We start from the raw sequence: 15,603 nt of genomic DNA, 5'->3' as shown, positions 1-15,603 counted from the left end.
TCCTATTTTGTCTTGTATCTTTACATAGATAGGTTTAATAGTTATAAATCACTCCAATGCATATTTTTTTAATGTTGTATTGACCACTTGGAGTTGGAACCCAGCAATTTATCATTCAAAATGCATGTTATTTTTTTATTTAGTACTGAGCTGAATAAGATATTTCCCATAAAAGATGTTTACATATAGTCCACAAGAGAAAATAGTTGAATTTATAAAAATGATCCAGTTCAAAAGTTTACATACACTTTATACTTAATACTGTGTTGTTACCTGAATGATCCACAGCTGTGTTTTTTGTTTAGTCATAGTTGTTCATGAGTGCCTTGTTCGTCCTGAACAGTTAAACTGCCTGCTGTTTTTCAGGGAAAAAAATCCCACAAATTCTTTGGTTTTTCAGCATTTTTGTGTATTTGAACCCTTTCCAACAATGACTGTTATGATTTTGAGATCCATTTTTTCCACACTGAGGACAACTGAGGGACTCATATGCAAATATTACAAAAGGAGCAAACACAATGCATTAAGAGCTGGGGGGTGAAAACTTTTGAATTTGAAGATTAGGGTAACTTTAACTTATTTTGTTTTCTGGGAAACATGTAAGTATCTTCTGTAGCTCCTGAAGGGCAGTACTAAATGAAAAAAATATGATATTTTGGCAAGAACAAAAAAATCATTCTGTTCAAAAGTTTACACCCCTGGCACTTCATGCACCGTTTTTCCTTCTGGAGCATCAGTGAGCATTTGAACCTTCTATAATAGTTGCATATGAGTCCCTCAGTGTGAAAAGATGCATCTCAAAATCATCCACTCATTGTTGGAAAGGGTTCAAATACACAAAAATGCTGAAAAACCAAAGAATGTGTGGGATCTGAAGGATTCTTCTGAAGAAAAGCGTACAGTTTAACTGTTCAGGACAAAAAGGGACTGATGAACAACTATTACTAAACAAAAAAAAAAAAAATTGGATGTGGATCATTCAGGTAACAACACAGTATTAAGAATTAAGTGTATGTAAAACTTTTGAACGGGGTCATTTTTATAAATTCAACCATTTTTTTTTTGTGGACTATATGTAAACGTCTTTTATGTAAAAAAACATATTCAGATCAGTGCTAAATAAAATATAACATGCATTTTGTAAAATAATTAACATTTTGCAGATTCTGCATGGTGTATGTAAACTTTTGACTTCTTCGACAAACATATTTAATACAAAATAATATAAATTCTCCTATAAAAGTAAAATTTCTGCAATTGTTCTACGCATAAACTGCACATCTGAAGATGTAAAAAGAATATTTATTGCCCATATGAAAGAACATACAGAAAAGTTCACACAAATGCCTGCTTAATATTTCAAGTAGCAGAACATGTCTAAACTATTTAGCAATGCTGTAATATTTCCCACCTCTGGAAATGTGTCCTATTTATCCTCATCTTTCTAGACATCTCTCCACTGCTGTATTTTGATGAGGTTATTTACATTAACGAAACAAAGACTAAATATTTTTTTAATATTCAAGTTGCTCATGCATTCTTAAATATGTACGAGCTCTATTGCAGTGCCATCACAAGCTTCTTTTCAACAAAGGATTTACAGAGACTCACTGTTTTACACACAAAATATGATCAGACCATAATCTCTGAACATGACATTGCAACAAACAAGGAGGAATTCCGATTTTCTTTGAAATGGAACGTCCTTTGAGGAAATCTCGACCCGTATTTTTCACAGTCATGGTAAGCACGACCACAAAATCTTGCAGAATGCATCAACATCTTTCAATATTAAAAGCCAGCGTGATGTTTTAAAGCAAAAAGACACTTTTGAAGTTGTTGCAACATTCAATAACAAAATTAAAAAAAAAAAAAAAAAAAAAAAAAAAAAACAACCGAAAAAGAAAATAAAGACTTCATCCCAAGAATGAACATCTATACGTAATTCAAGCTTTATCCTTGCTCAGACATTGTCAGCATTGTTCCACATCTGGAGCCTCACTCAGTGTCCTAACAGCCCAGTGCCTAAACAAAAGGAAACAAATGTGGTAGAGCGTGAAGAATGTAGTATCATGTTTCTGAATTCATTCACAAAAGCTTTAAAGATTAAAATGCATGTCTGAAATGAGCACAATAGTGTATTCATACCTTTAAATCCTTCTTCAGGCATACAGACTAGAAGAAAGCAGAAATAGGTGTTGAAAACAAGACATGGTGGTAAGAGAATTTAAAGTGATAGTTCACCCGAAAAAGAAAATTACCCCATGATTTACTCACCTTTTATGCCATCCTAGGTGTATAGAACTTTCTTCTTTCAGACAAACACAATCAAGAGCTATATAAAAAAATTCCAGGATCTTTCAAGCTTTATAATGGCAGTAAATGGCTGTTGAGATTTTGAAGCAAAATAAAGTGCATCCATCCTTCATAAAAAATACTCACAAGGACTTTATTAACCCCCTGGTGCTGTGTGGAGTACTTTTTTATGATGGAAGGACACACTTTATTTTGCTTCAAAATCTCAACACCCATTCACTGCCATTATAAAGCTTGGAAAAGCCAGGACATATTTAATACAATTCCAATTGTATTCGTCTGAAAGACAAAAGTCATGTACACCTAGGATGGCTTGAGGGAGAGTAAATCATGGGGTAATATTTATTCTTGGGTGAACTATTGCTTTAAATTGATGTAAACAGCACTTACCTTGATAAACATCATCCATTGCAGCATAATCAGCAATGGGTTCATCAGCCTGTAGAGGAAAAGTCAAAGTAAATAATCCTTTAAAGCAAACAGCTAAAATTTGAAATTATTACACCTATATTACCATTTAAAAGTTTGTGGTAAGATGTTCAAAAACATAACCAATGCATCCGTTCCAATCAAAAAGAGTCGAGAGTTACCTTAAGGCAAATAATGCTCTCTGGAATGACTCCAAGACTTCCTAGTGTGGCAGAGTCATCTGTTAAACAGCGTCCATCTATGGATAGGTTTTGATCGAAGGGAGCCACTGAGAACGCATGCATGATCTGTGGATGAAATCAATACAAATAAGACACTAATCTGCATAACATGACAAAGTTAAAGGGATAGTTCACCCAAAAATGAAAATTCTTCTTTAAAACCCATAGGACCTTTGTTCATCTTCATCTATGCAGGGTCAGAAAGCAAGTTCACTGAAAATATCTTAATTTGTGTTCGGAAGATGAACTAATGTCTTACAGGTTTGAAATAACAAGAGGGTGAGTAATAAATGACAGAATGTTCATTTTTGGTTGAACCATCCCATTAATATTTAAAGGAGAAGTCAAGACAAGATGAGCGTTTGAGATTAAGAAGTATTTAAATTGTATTTTTTAATGAAAATAACTGATCGTTTTGCTAAATAAGACCCTTGTTCCTCAGCTGGGATCGTTTACAACCGCATTTGGGATCGTTTGAAGCCGCATTTAAACTGCATTTTGGAAGATCAAAAATCGGGGCACCATAGCAGTCCATTATATGGAGAAAAATGCTGAAAAAAAAAATTTCTTTATGACTGAAGAAAGAAAGACATGAACATCTTGGATGACAACGGGGTGAGTATATTATCTGTAAATTTTTGCTTTGGAACTGGACTTCTCCTTTAATTTTCATTGCACTAACAGACCTGGATCTTCAGTTCTTTAAGTGTCTGGTTGGCAGAAACGATGAGGGCTTTCTCCCCACGGAGTTTCCTGTGTCTTGTGCTCCTCCTGATGCCAGATTTGGATGCAGCGGTCACGGGCGCCGTAGAAATAGAGACGGTCTCGTTCAGCTTCTGCCGTTTGGCTCCAATCTCAGACTGATTTAAAGAAGGAAGCATGAGGCATAAATAGATACTTGGACAGTCATATAGACAAACGGACAAATAGACAGATCTTTAAAGGATTAGTTCACTTCCAGAATAAAATTTCCTGATCATTTACTCACCCAATGTCATCAAGGATGTTCATGTCTGTCTTTCTTCATTTGCAAAGAAATTAAGGTTTTTGAGGAAAACATTCCAGGATTTTTCTCCATATAGTGGACTTCAATGGGGAACCAATGGGTTGAAGGTCCAAATTACAGTTTCAATGCAGCTTCAAAGGGCTGTACACAATCCCAGCCGAGGAATAAGGGTCTTATCTAGCAAAACAATCAGTCATTTTCTAAAAAAGTTAATATTTATATACCTTTTAACCACAAATGCTCATCTTGCACTAGCTCTGCGATGCATGTCTATGACTTCACGCATTATGTAATCAAGTTGGAAAGGTCACATGAGGTTAGTTCTTAATCTGTGAACTTCGGTTCAAAAAGGTAAGTCTGACAAAGGGTGTTTGACTTTCTTTGCACGTTCACTTTGTAAACAATGGATCGGTCACACATGAAGCTAGTGTCAACCTAGTGCAAGATGAGCATTTGTGGTTAAAAAGTATATAACTGTACATTTTTATTTTTTAGAAAATGGCCAATTGTTTTGCTATGTAAGACCCTTATTCCTTACGCTGGGATTGTGTAGAGCCCTTTGAAGCTGCATTGAAACTGCAATTTGGACCTTCAACTCATTGACTCCTATTGAAGTCCACCATGTGGCGAAAAATCCTAGAATGTTGTCCTCAAAAACCTTAATTTCTTTTTGACTGAAGAAAGAAAGACGTAAACATGTTGGACGACATGGGGGTGACTAAATTACCAGGAAATTTTTATTCTGAAAGTGAACTAATCCTTTAATCATACCTGACTGAAGTCTGGATCTTTCTCTCCATCCAGCTTTGGTTCTTCTCTTTCATCCTCCACATCTGATCCACTCACACTGAACTCAGGGGCTGATTCCTTAATCATCTATAACACAGAACAAAAAGGGCACAGTTATTCTTGGTTGTACACTCATGTTTAGGGTTAAACTGAGGACACATGATCATGCAAAAAAAACTCACCCTTTTCTTGTCAATGACTTTGCGAACATACACTGTGGCCTGCGCATATTCTCTCATGTCCCTCTGCTGCTGGAATATGAATCCCTCTCTGCATTCCCGACACAGATCTGACAGCACAACACACAATCTCACATGAAATACTATGTCTGTTTAGACATTAAAGAGAAACACCTGGCTGAAGGTTGATGGTTCAGCTCACCTGGATGAGTCTGGTATTGCACATTGCCATTGTCTTGTGTTTTGTCATGGATCCGACATATAGAGATGGCCTGGTCCACTAGAAACATTTTGCTAATCACCTCCCATTCAGCAGGCCAGAGAAGAGCTATACTGTGCATTGACAGACACAAACACTCAGACTTAAAACTGTTCTTGAGATAAATAGCTGACACTTTAAATATGTATGAAAAAAGTACATTGTTTAAAAGTTTGGTTTCAGTAAATTTTTAAAATGTAAAAAAACCCCAAAACAAAACAGTAAAAACAGTAATATTGTGAAATATTATTGCAATTTAAAATCACTTTCTTCTACTGTAACATTTCAAAATGTAATTTATAAAAACAGTAAAATATTTTTACTATTTAAAACTGTCATTTTCTATTTGAATATATTTTAAAATCTAATTTGTTCCTGTGACGCAAAGCTGAATTTTCATTCATTTTCATCATTACTCCAGTCTTCAGTGTCACATGATATGTCAGAAACCATTCTAATATGCTGATTTGATGCTTAAGAAAGATTCCTTATAATTATTGATGTTGAAAACTGTTGTGCTGCTTAATATTTTTGTGGAAACTGACATTTTTTTTAGGATTCTTTGATAAATATTAATAAAAATAGTAATCTTTTGATTATTAGTGACATTATAATTGTCTTTACAATCACTTTTAGTCAATTTAGTGCATTATTGCTAATTAAAAGTATGAATTTCTATCAAAAAAAAACTTTTGAAATAGGACATTTGAGAGGTCAGGAGTGAGAAACTCACTGTTGAGCATCTCCTTGCAGCATGGAGTCATAAGTGAACATAAAGCCTCCATGCGGGCAGAGCAGGATACTGTTCCCCACATTGGACACTGGGTTGCTCTTTGCTGGCCTCCTGTGGTGATCAGGTATAATAGGAGACATTACAGTAATTTAGGACATCTCAAAATTATCCATATTGCACTGAAAAATGTTCTCAGTCTATACAGAAAAAGTATTTTAAATATTTTTTTCCCATTACCTGATAAATTTCCTCCATTCATCTACAAAGTAATGGGGTACAATGTACAGAACATCTGTGTCCTAAAACACAATCCAAACCAAAGTCAGTGAGCTGAAAGTAAGAATGGAAAACATTTCAATTACTCAAAACATCAGGGAAAAAAACAGAAATGGAAAAGTGCATCACCTGTGGCCATTTCTGCAGTGTAGGCCGATTCTTCTCCTGGAAGAGGTTGAGCAGGGAGGTCTTCTGTTCATTTGCCATCATTCTGTTCAAAGCCTCATTTTCTTTCCCTTCTCTTTCCAGCCTCTGAAAGAAACAATCAATCATAATACCTTTGCCCAAAAAAGGTTTTGAGTCTCCACTACACCTTTGAACCATGACAGTTGTGCTAACTGTCAGGAGTGCACATACATTTTTTAGCCTGGTTCTCATAAAAGTACCTGGAGAAAATTAATTAATAATAGTGATATTAAAGAATTACTCCATTTTCAGAACAAAAATTTCCTGATAATTTACTCACCCCCATGTCATCCAAGATATTTTATTATATAGTCTTTCTTTTTTCAGTCACAAAAAATTAAGCTTTTTGAGGAAAACATTACATGATTTTTCTCCATATAGTGGACTTCAATAGTGCTCAACAGATTGAAGGTTAAAAATAAAATTAATATCTATACACTTTTTAACCACAAATGCTCATCTTGTCTAGCTCTGCGATGCGCATGCGTACTCGGTGCTCTCCGGTTTAATACAGTTAGGGTATGTCGAAAAACTCCCACCTCATTTTCTTCTCCAACTTTAAAATCGCCCTACATAGCTGTTTTACCTTTTTTTGTAAAGGGCGTTTGACTCTCCTTGTACGTTCACTTTGTAAACACTGGGTCGGTACTTCTGCAGTGATGTAGAAAGATTTTGAAGTTTGAGGAGAAAATGAGATGGGAATTTTTTGACATACCCTAACTGTATTAAACCGGAGTGCACATAGAACATCACAGAGCTAGACCAGACGAGCATTTGAGGGTAAAAAGTATATAAATTGTAACTTTTTTTTTTTAGGAAATAACTAATTGTTTCACTAGATAAGACTCTTATTTCTCGGCTGGGATCGTGTAGAGCCCATTGAAGCTGCATTGAAACTGCATTTTTAATTAATTATCAGGAAAAGTTTTTTTTTTTTTTTGAAAGTGAAGTAATGCTTTATTTATCAGTGGACATTATTTATTTCATTTTTTAATAAAATAAACTAAAGTGTGGTGATACTATAATATTTTAAAATAAAAAGGGAGTATTAAACAATAAAACAATTATTTTATAGTAAACTTAAAAATAAAATATTTACTTTTTTATATGAATATTCATCATTTTAAAACCTAAAATTAGCAAGCTTCTATTTTGGCGAGTTTCCGGCAAGTAGGTATATACACTGCTGGGTCAGTGAAGAGTGTAAGTGAATGAAATGTCACATTATTGCATTGTGCTTTAAAAACAGCAGCGAAGCACCTAGAATTATGCTTTCAGTTTAAGTAGAAATCTTATAAAGTATTACAGTTTGTCAGTCTAAAATGGTAATTGTGCAATAACAGCTGTCAAACTTGTCGTCTGAACTTATTTACATAGTGCATTTCTTGTTTTGGTCGCCCATGCGGACCTGCATAGCACTTATGCGCACCCCTGCTATCTGATCAATTTATTACCATGCACTGCTGACAGGCCTCGTGACTTTGCATGAACTCTGGTGCTTTGGGGAAATACATCCGCAGTTTATTCCACACCTCAGCAGAAACCAGCCGCCTGTCATTCTCTAGTATACTCAGACCACCTGCAGGAGAAATAAACAACACAATTATGTAAACCAACCTTGCTACATGATACACAATTTTAAACATTTAAATGAACTAATTTAAAATGTTTAAAGAGATAGTTCACCCAAAACTAATTATTATTAAATGTTGTTAATCAATTTCTTCTCTTCCATGTCAGCAGCCAGCAGAAAGCTTTTGGATTTCATCAAATTTTTGTCTTTCGAAGATGAACAAAGGTCTTACGGGTTTGAAACATGAAGGTGTGTTTGATGAACTATCCCTTTAAATTCATATAAAACGTTTATTTAATGACAACAACATTTTTCATTTAGTTTTCAGTTTTATCCACAGAGAAAACAAACCATGGTAACAGAGAATGTCCTCATTAAAGTTCTTCATCTCTTCACCATCCCCGTCTTCATTATCTCCTTTAACTCCATCAGCTAACAAAAAGACAAAAAAGATAAACAGATAATAGTCAAAAGACAAGAGCAAAAGCTATAAACAACATTTACTGTAAATGCCTCAGTACCTTTGGTTCCTGCACTGCTGCTTTTCTCTCCATTGACTTTGCTGTTGTTGTGTTTCATTTCCTCCTCATCTTCCTCTAGCTGGTCTAACGCCAGTTGTCTCCAGCCCCTTAGAGAAGCCTTACCAATCCAGAAACCTGATTCATCACTAAATACACCCAACATAAACAAGCAGATCAACTTCATCAAATATTTAATACACTGCATTAGCAGGATTATTATAATTAGCTAAGACTAAAAACATAAATAAAATCATTTTTGTTATTTGAAACAAATTAAACTTTAACTGAAATAAAATTATTTCTTTAATTTAACTTGATGTACTAAAAATGTAAATAAAAACGATATAGAAAATACATTTAAAAAGTAAAAAAAGTGCCAAAACTTTAAAACTAAAATGAAAATACGAAACACAAAAATAAATTCAAAATAATAAAATCTAAAATAGCATCTTAATGACTAAATAACACTGCAGGTTAAAAAGAGCAGCTAATATGCACTCATACTTTTTCAAAGGGGTTTTGACGAGATTCATGACCTCTCTGTAATCTTCATTCAGCTGGTTTTTCAGTCTGATCACCCGACAACGCTGAGTGACACAGTCTCTACAGAGGGATGACTCTAAACCCCACAGAGGATGAATGAATATATTGAATATATAAAACACATATAATAAACAATTAAAAGGTTCGACAAAAAAAAAAAGTTCTTACGGCCTAGTCTAGATACTCCTCCGTAGCGGCTGAAAAGGAGATCAGCGGCCTTTGAGGATATTCTTTTGACCTCGCCGATCTTATCTGGGTGCAGTTTGCCGTGTGAGCACAGGAATTGGCTGTTGTCAATTTCCTTGATGGCCGTGGAGTCATCAAGCCATTTCTTGAGCCACTCCAGAGGCACAAACTCAAACGGCTGGCCTAAAAAGCACAAAAGGAGCCCAAGCGTAAATTTCTTAATGAAAATGAAAACAAATGCTTTTACACAAATACAAAAGCATTTAAAATGGTTACACTATTGTTCAAAAGTTTGGGTTTAGCATTTTTATTTAGGAATGATGCATTATATTGATCAGAAGTGACAGTAAAAACTTAATGTTATGAAAAAACGTTACAAAATCTCTATATTAAATATGCCAAACTTTGTTGAAAAATGTTATCACGAATCACAAAAAAGGACGTGTTTTCAACATTAATAATAGGAAATGTTTCTTGAGCAGCAAATCAGCATATCAGAATGATTTCTGTAAGACCATGTGACACTTAAGACTGAAGTAATGATGCTGAAAATTCAGCTTTGGATCACGGGTATAAATTACGTTTTAACAAATACTAAAATAGAAAACAGTTATTTTAAATTGTAAAAATATACCACAGTATTACTGTCTTTAAAGAGGCTTTTAAAAACAAAAAATATACCAATCCCAAACTTCTAAATGGTAGTGTAAATGTAACAATGTTTAAAATTGAAAAAAGGGAGATTTAACAGTTCATATTGTCGGAGAAACTAATGCACGGAGCTTTTTTTACGGACCGTCTTCTGCGGGTAACAATTCGTAGAGCTCCTTCACCTCCTCATGTTTGGCTTTGCCTTTGTCAACACTCTGTTTTCGCATGTCTGCCATCTCATTGCACCATTCCTCAAACTTCTTGTTGTCCTGGTCAACCAGTTTCTGGAGAAAAACTAAAAACCAAACAAATATGTCTTAGATATTTAATAGTCTAAACAGACAACACATACAAAAAATATTGTGTAATAAAAACAGTAATAACACTCGAAATACTCTAATAATAATATCCTTAAAGTTTTATTCAGGTTTACCTGGTACTTCAACGTTAGTTTCTGTTTGGTCAGTCTCTTCTGTCTGCTGTTTGTACACTAACATGTACGCGTTTCTCGAACAGTGATAGCCTTTGCTACATTTTGGCTTTCGTGTTTGAGACTTGGCAGTCTCGGCTGCAATGTAAACAAGAATAAGCAACAAAGTACACTTTATTGAGTAGCTACAAAAATGAGAGATCATTTAAAGTAAACTCTCAAACTGTGTTGTTACCTATGTCTTCCTCAATGCCCAGCTGAAGTTTCTTGCCCTCCATTTTCTCGATCTCCTCATCATTGAATTTGTACCAGTCATTAGTGTGGGCGTCTCTTACATGAGCTATGTAGTGCCCAGAGTATGCACTCACGCCACGATGAATCAACACCGCACTGAGTTCATATGTACACTTTTCTTCTGGATTCAGAGGTGGAGGGAGAAAAAAAAAAAATAAGTAATGTTAATTCATTACAATTTCCTGTTTCTTATCTCAGATTCTTAAATGACACACTATCTTCCAAAACATTTTCAATTTTTTGTAATTCAATACTTGTATTCAGCATTAAATTGATTAAATGTGATAGTAAAGATTTGACATTGTTACAAAATATTTCTATTTCAAATAAATGCTGTTCTTTCCAACTTTTATTTCATCAAAGAACAGCTGAAAATCAGCATATACGATGTTTTCTGAAGGATCATGTGACACTGAAGACTGGAGTAATGATGCTGAAAATCCAGCTTTGCATCACTAGAATAAATAACATTTTACCATTTATTGAGAAAGAAAACAGTTATTTTAAATTGTTATAGTATTTCACAATCTTGCTGTTTTTACTGTACTTTGATCAAATAAATGCAGCCTTGGTGAGCATAACAAAAACATTAAACAAAATCTTGTGAACTGCAGTGTACATATTAAATGCACAGTATACCTTTTCCTACCAAAAATGGCCCCATGTCAAGAACTTCAGGAAAACTAATGAAGGTGTTGAGTTTCTTCTTATGACCACTTTGCCTATAAAAGAAGAGAAAGATGACAAATTATTACTTTATATATATAGTCATAAGCAGCATAGGTATATTTGCTGCAATAGCCAAAAATACATTATATGAATCGAAATTGTTGACTTTTATTTTATAAAAAAAAAAAAGATTTTTATATATGTGTAAAAAAAAGCATTAGGATATTACGTAAAGATCATGTTCCTTGAAGATATTTTGTAAATTTTCTACCATATATCAAATTGTAATTTTTGATTAGTAATATGCATTGCTAAGAGCTTCATTTGGACAACTTTTAAGGATTTAAACTTTACATTTTTTTGCACCCTAAGATTCCAGATTTTCAAATAGCTGTATCTCAGCCAAATATTGTCCTATTAAACAACCTATTGTCCTATCTAACTAACCATATAGGAATGTAAAGCTTATTTATTCAGCTTTCAGTTGATGTGTAAATCTCAGTTTTAAAAAAATGACCCTTATGAGTGTTTTTGTGGTCCAGGGTCACTTATTTGATCACATCATTATATGATAATTGCTGAATTACAATACTCACCTATCGAAAACAAAACGCATGAGTTGAAAGTTGAGTGTGCGAGGAAGACTCTGAAGCTTGATCCGACGGGTAGCGTTCTGTTTACTCTGACAGCTCTCACAATAGTAGCGATTATCACCATCAAGCTTTTCCTCCTAAACAGTGTGAGGAACACCACATTAAGACCCCTAATATCTGATTTACATAGAAATATGGAGCTGTCAGGCACAGGAATGTTAGCAGTCACCTTAAGAAACTCTGTAACGCACTCCGTGAGGTTTTTGTGTCCTTGAATATTCAACTCCAGCTCATAAAATCGTGATGGTAGAGGAGATTCACGTCCACATTTGTTGCATCTGGTGTAACACAAAAAGCAAACGCTAATTACCATATTATAACATATTAAGCACTGAACATGTCATACGTTGTAGATACATAATAAAAAACGCCTGAATTTGAAAATAACTTACACTGTAACATAAGAGAACTGTCCACAGAACTGCTGTTGGATGACATTTTGGAGATTTGGGTCCTTCTGCTTTGAAAGTGTGTCTTCGAGAAGTGAAAGGAAGAGTTTGGAGAATTCCTGAGCATCCTAAAAACAAAAGAAAACTGCCTTTTGAGCTTTCCCCTCATCTATAGAGCATTCCAACATATCTTGTGCTGGCCTACCTGCTGTTGTCCTGTATCGAGCCCAAGGGCCTTGACCAGCCCCGAAGGGTCGATATACCGCCTGTTGCTGTTCTGTAGCAATGCAAACAGATACTGAAGATGTTCACATATCGTCCGTGGTTCATAATCTGTTGGTTTGCAGAAAAATGTGCACAAATGATTAAAGTACATTACAATCAAAGGACCGTTGATACTTACTAAATGGCAGTTGTCACTACAATAAATGTTGCATGCTACAACATTATAAAAGTAATAGTAATAGCTAAGTATAACTATCTGAGCTTTAAAAGAAAGATCCTTAGGCTCACCTGAATCCATGTTGTGCCCTTCTGCTCTGGAATTCTGAAACTGATATAACGCTCTGCGAAGCTCTAGATTGTGGAACCACACCTGGAGGAAAGTGTTCACGTAACACGTGGCTCCAAGATTCGTCAGGCCTACAAATGTGTTCTGCAACAGAAAGATCAATCGCATAAATGTTGATGTTGTTAACATATTGGTGTTATTATTGTGTGTGTATACATGTGTGTGTGTGTGTATATATATATAAACACCAGTTTTAAAGTTGAAATAAAATAAAAAAGAAGTATTCAGTGAAAAACTCCAACTTTTAAATAAAATGGAAAAAAATTAAATGTTGCCTTGGTTTATTACTATCTGAAATCAGTAAGTTAAAATGAAAGTTCAAAAATTTCTAAAACAATTGGTGAAACTCTTTGACAAAATGCAACTAAATTACTAAAAATTCAAACTTAAATTAGAATGAAAACTACAAATGTAAAATAAAAATATAAATAATATAAATGTCAGCTTAAAATATTAATAAATATTATAATAGAATATACATCATACTGAAATAACACTATGATTCTTTATGTATTCGCATCCTACAGATTGACATACTGTATGGTTTCGTCATTTTAAATAATTATGTCATTTGGCTTACCTTATCACGTCTTTCTGAATTTGGGTCATCAATGTTATGAAAGGCATTTTCATCAATTTCTCCCAACCATGATTGCTCCCCAATACCGACTAGACAATTAGGATTCCCTTTACAGTTCCTCCTGTGTGCCAGCAAAAAATGTTTAGGGTAAGATAGTTGTTTTATTAACACAGTGTCTTTAAATCAGAATTACAGTCAATGCACTCACGCATGCATCTTGAAATAAATGAACAGGGGTCACTATTACCTGCATGTCCCTCTTTTGCATGCTGCCACTGCGATCCTATAAGCCAACTCGATATGTTCATATGTGATGTCCTCTGGTTTGACCGTCTCTGCCCACTTCCAAGCAGCTTTTTCCAGCTGCAACCGAGGAGCCATTCTGCACAAAAAAATACACAAATCTTTGGAGTTACACATAAATTCTGCAAATAAAATCACAACATTTATCTGAAGAAAGCATATACAAACACAAGCATTTACAGTTACACAAAGATTACATACTGCACACAGCTAAACATAACTAAAAAAGAAACACAAACATATTACACACAGAAGCACATCACACACACTTGACAGATACAAACATCTGTGTGATGCACAGACACAGGCCTTGCATCACTGGTCCAGCATGCACATTTTTTTATTTATTTTACCCCATACATCAGAAAAACACTCCAATGACAGCTAATTTATATTAACAAGCACACAACTGGCAAGCACAGAAAATAATATTCAGGAAACACCACTGACTCCCAATTAGCAGGCACATTTTTGATTATTTCATCAACAAAATTCACAGTTTTAGTTAAAACATACCGTCAAAAATAAATACGGCGGCTTACGGGCTCAACACAGCTGTATTGTTTCACAAATCTTTAGTAAACACAATAATATTGAATGCTTTCATCGAGGCTGCGCAGTTAGCATGCTAGCAGCTAGCTCTTGACTTATTTTCATTAAATAAATGCACCTGGCGTGAATTTACCAAGATATTCTTGACTGTGAAGATGCTTTCATAAATATAGGAATTTTAAATCACACTTTATTGATGGTACATTTGTATTTAGCGCCCTTGCGTCAGCTTTTATATAAATATTTTTGTCCCTTCGTCAGTTTCAAACTTCTATGAGACGTACGTACTTACGCGTGACGTAATCGCGGCGTCTGACGTCAGTGCGTCAGCGGGCAGCTCAATGTCGTGGCGTTGCCATATGGCAACATACTGTTTTGCTTAACTTTCTCGCTACTTGGGGGGAGAGTAAAACTCACTAAGTTGTTCAAATGCAAAACAAAGTCTTGAAAACATAAAAATATGCTGTTTTTAAGTTAGATTACATCTGAATGACCATAATGGAAGACATATACTGAAATACACCACAAATTACACAATACTAAACAGCTTTCTGCACAATTCCTCTCTGTAACTTTTATTTTATTTCTTTTAATAATTGTATGTTCAAACGAAAAATATAATTCAGCAGTAGGTAATTAAGAGAGATATGTTTACACAGATACTTACATTTGTTTGGCTTTTTAAAGAAGACAAACCACATATTGATAAGTTACTGATTATGTTCTCTTCACTTTAATCATGTTTTTGTGTATGTTTTTGCTTTCTTTTGTGGGAATTGTGCCCGAATGGATTCCCATGGTAGATCATGAGGCACATTCACACACTGAAAAGAGAAAAGTCCAATGAATCTTTTAACAAGAAGCTCTAATAAAGGCCCCAAAAGTTTAAAAGCTTTTTACTGGACTTTAAACTTCACCTTTAAACTTTGTACGAGAACATGTCATATAGAGGTTTCTGTGTCACAGGAAGGTCATGAATGTAGTCTATAGAGAAAACATGCAAAATTGTGGACTAATAGCAGGATGTTCTTTGTATTTAAGTATTGTTGTGGAGATATTTTGGTCCAACTGATTGAATTAAGAAATATCAGTATGTAAACATGACCTGCTTTCTGTTTAGACTTTATTGTCAGCACCACATTTAAAGGTTTGGACACCTTTAACTGAATTTATTTCTAATAAATCTTAAAATCTTTTGATCTAAGCTTGCTTAAATGCTTAAAATTTGTTTGGTAGGCAAATACAAACCATGTCTATATATGAATTTCTTCCAGAAACTATGGATGTGTTGGAC

At 34.5% G+C, this 15,603-nt stretch overlaps 1 protein-coding gene across 6 annotated transcripts; it reads right to left on the bottom strand.

The window, feature by feature from the left end:
• Positions 1 to 1,282: 1,282 nt before the first annotated feature.
• On the bottom strand, positions 1,283 to 14,625 carry usp48 (ubiquitin specific peptidase 48). 6 transcript variants are annotated; one of them, XM_051123209.1, is made up of 28 exons: positions 14,602 to 14,625; positions 13,702 to 13,836; positions 13,455 to 13,575; positions 12,817 to 12,958; positions 12,509 to 12,636; positions 12,307 to 12,431; positions 12,084 to 12,192; positions 11,858 to 11,991; positions 11,232 to 11,314; positions 10,534 to 10,713; positions 10,302 to 10,436; positions 10,014 to 10,163; positions 9,200 to 9,400; positions 8,993 to 9,107; positions 8,489 to 8,634; positions 8,319 to 8,399; positions 7,849 to 7,973; positions 6,338 to 6,460; positions 6,170 to 6,231; positions 5,933 to 6,043; positions 5,143 to 5,273; positions 4,944 to 5,050; positions 4,744 to 4,848; positions 3,653 to 3,826; positions 2,907 to 3,032; positions 2,707 to 2,755; positions 2,149 to 2,175; positions 1,283 to 2,025 (listed from the first exon to the last, which is right to left on the bottom strand). In XM_051123209.1, the coding sequence occupies exons 2-28, from the start codon at positions 13,833 to 13,835 to the stop codon at positions 2,003 to 2,005; spliced, it is 3,147 nt and encodes a 1,048-aa protein (XP_050979166.1). In that variant the 5' UTR covers position 13,836; positions 14,602 to 14,625; the 3' UTR covers positions 1,283 to 2,002. The 6 variants fall into 6 exon arrangements, 5 of the variants coding, with proteins under 5 accessions (XP_050979166.1, XP_050979165.1, XP_050979163.1 ...); XM_051123208.1 differs by having other exon boundaries at positions 14,598 to 14,609; XM_051123206.1 differs by lacking the exon at positions 14,602 to 14,625 and adding an exon at positions 14,274 to 14,591.
• Between the last annotated feature and the right edge of the window lie 978 nt (positions 14,626 to 15,603).

The sequence above is a fragment of the Labeo rohita genome, chromosome 11 (genome assembly GCF_022985175.1).
Source record: "Labeo rohita strain BAU-BD-2019 chromosome 11, IGBB_LRoh.1.0, whole genome shotgun sequence".
Classification (NCBI taxonomy): domain Eukaryota; kingdom Metazoa; phylum Chordata; class Actinopteri; order Cypriniformes; family Cyprinidae; genus Labeo; species Labeo rohita.
The sequence above is the reverse complement of the archived record's forward strand: the minus strand, read 5'-3'. Positions and strand labels throughout refer to the sequence as shown.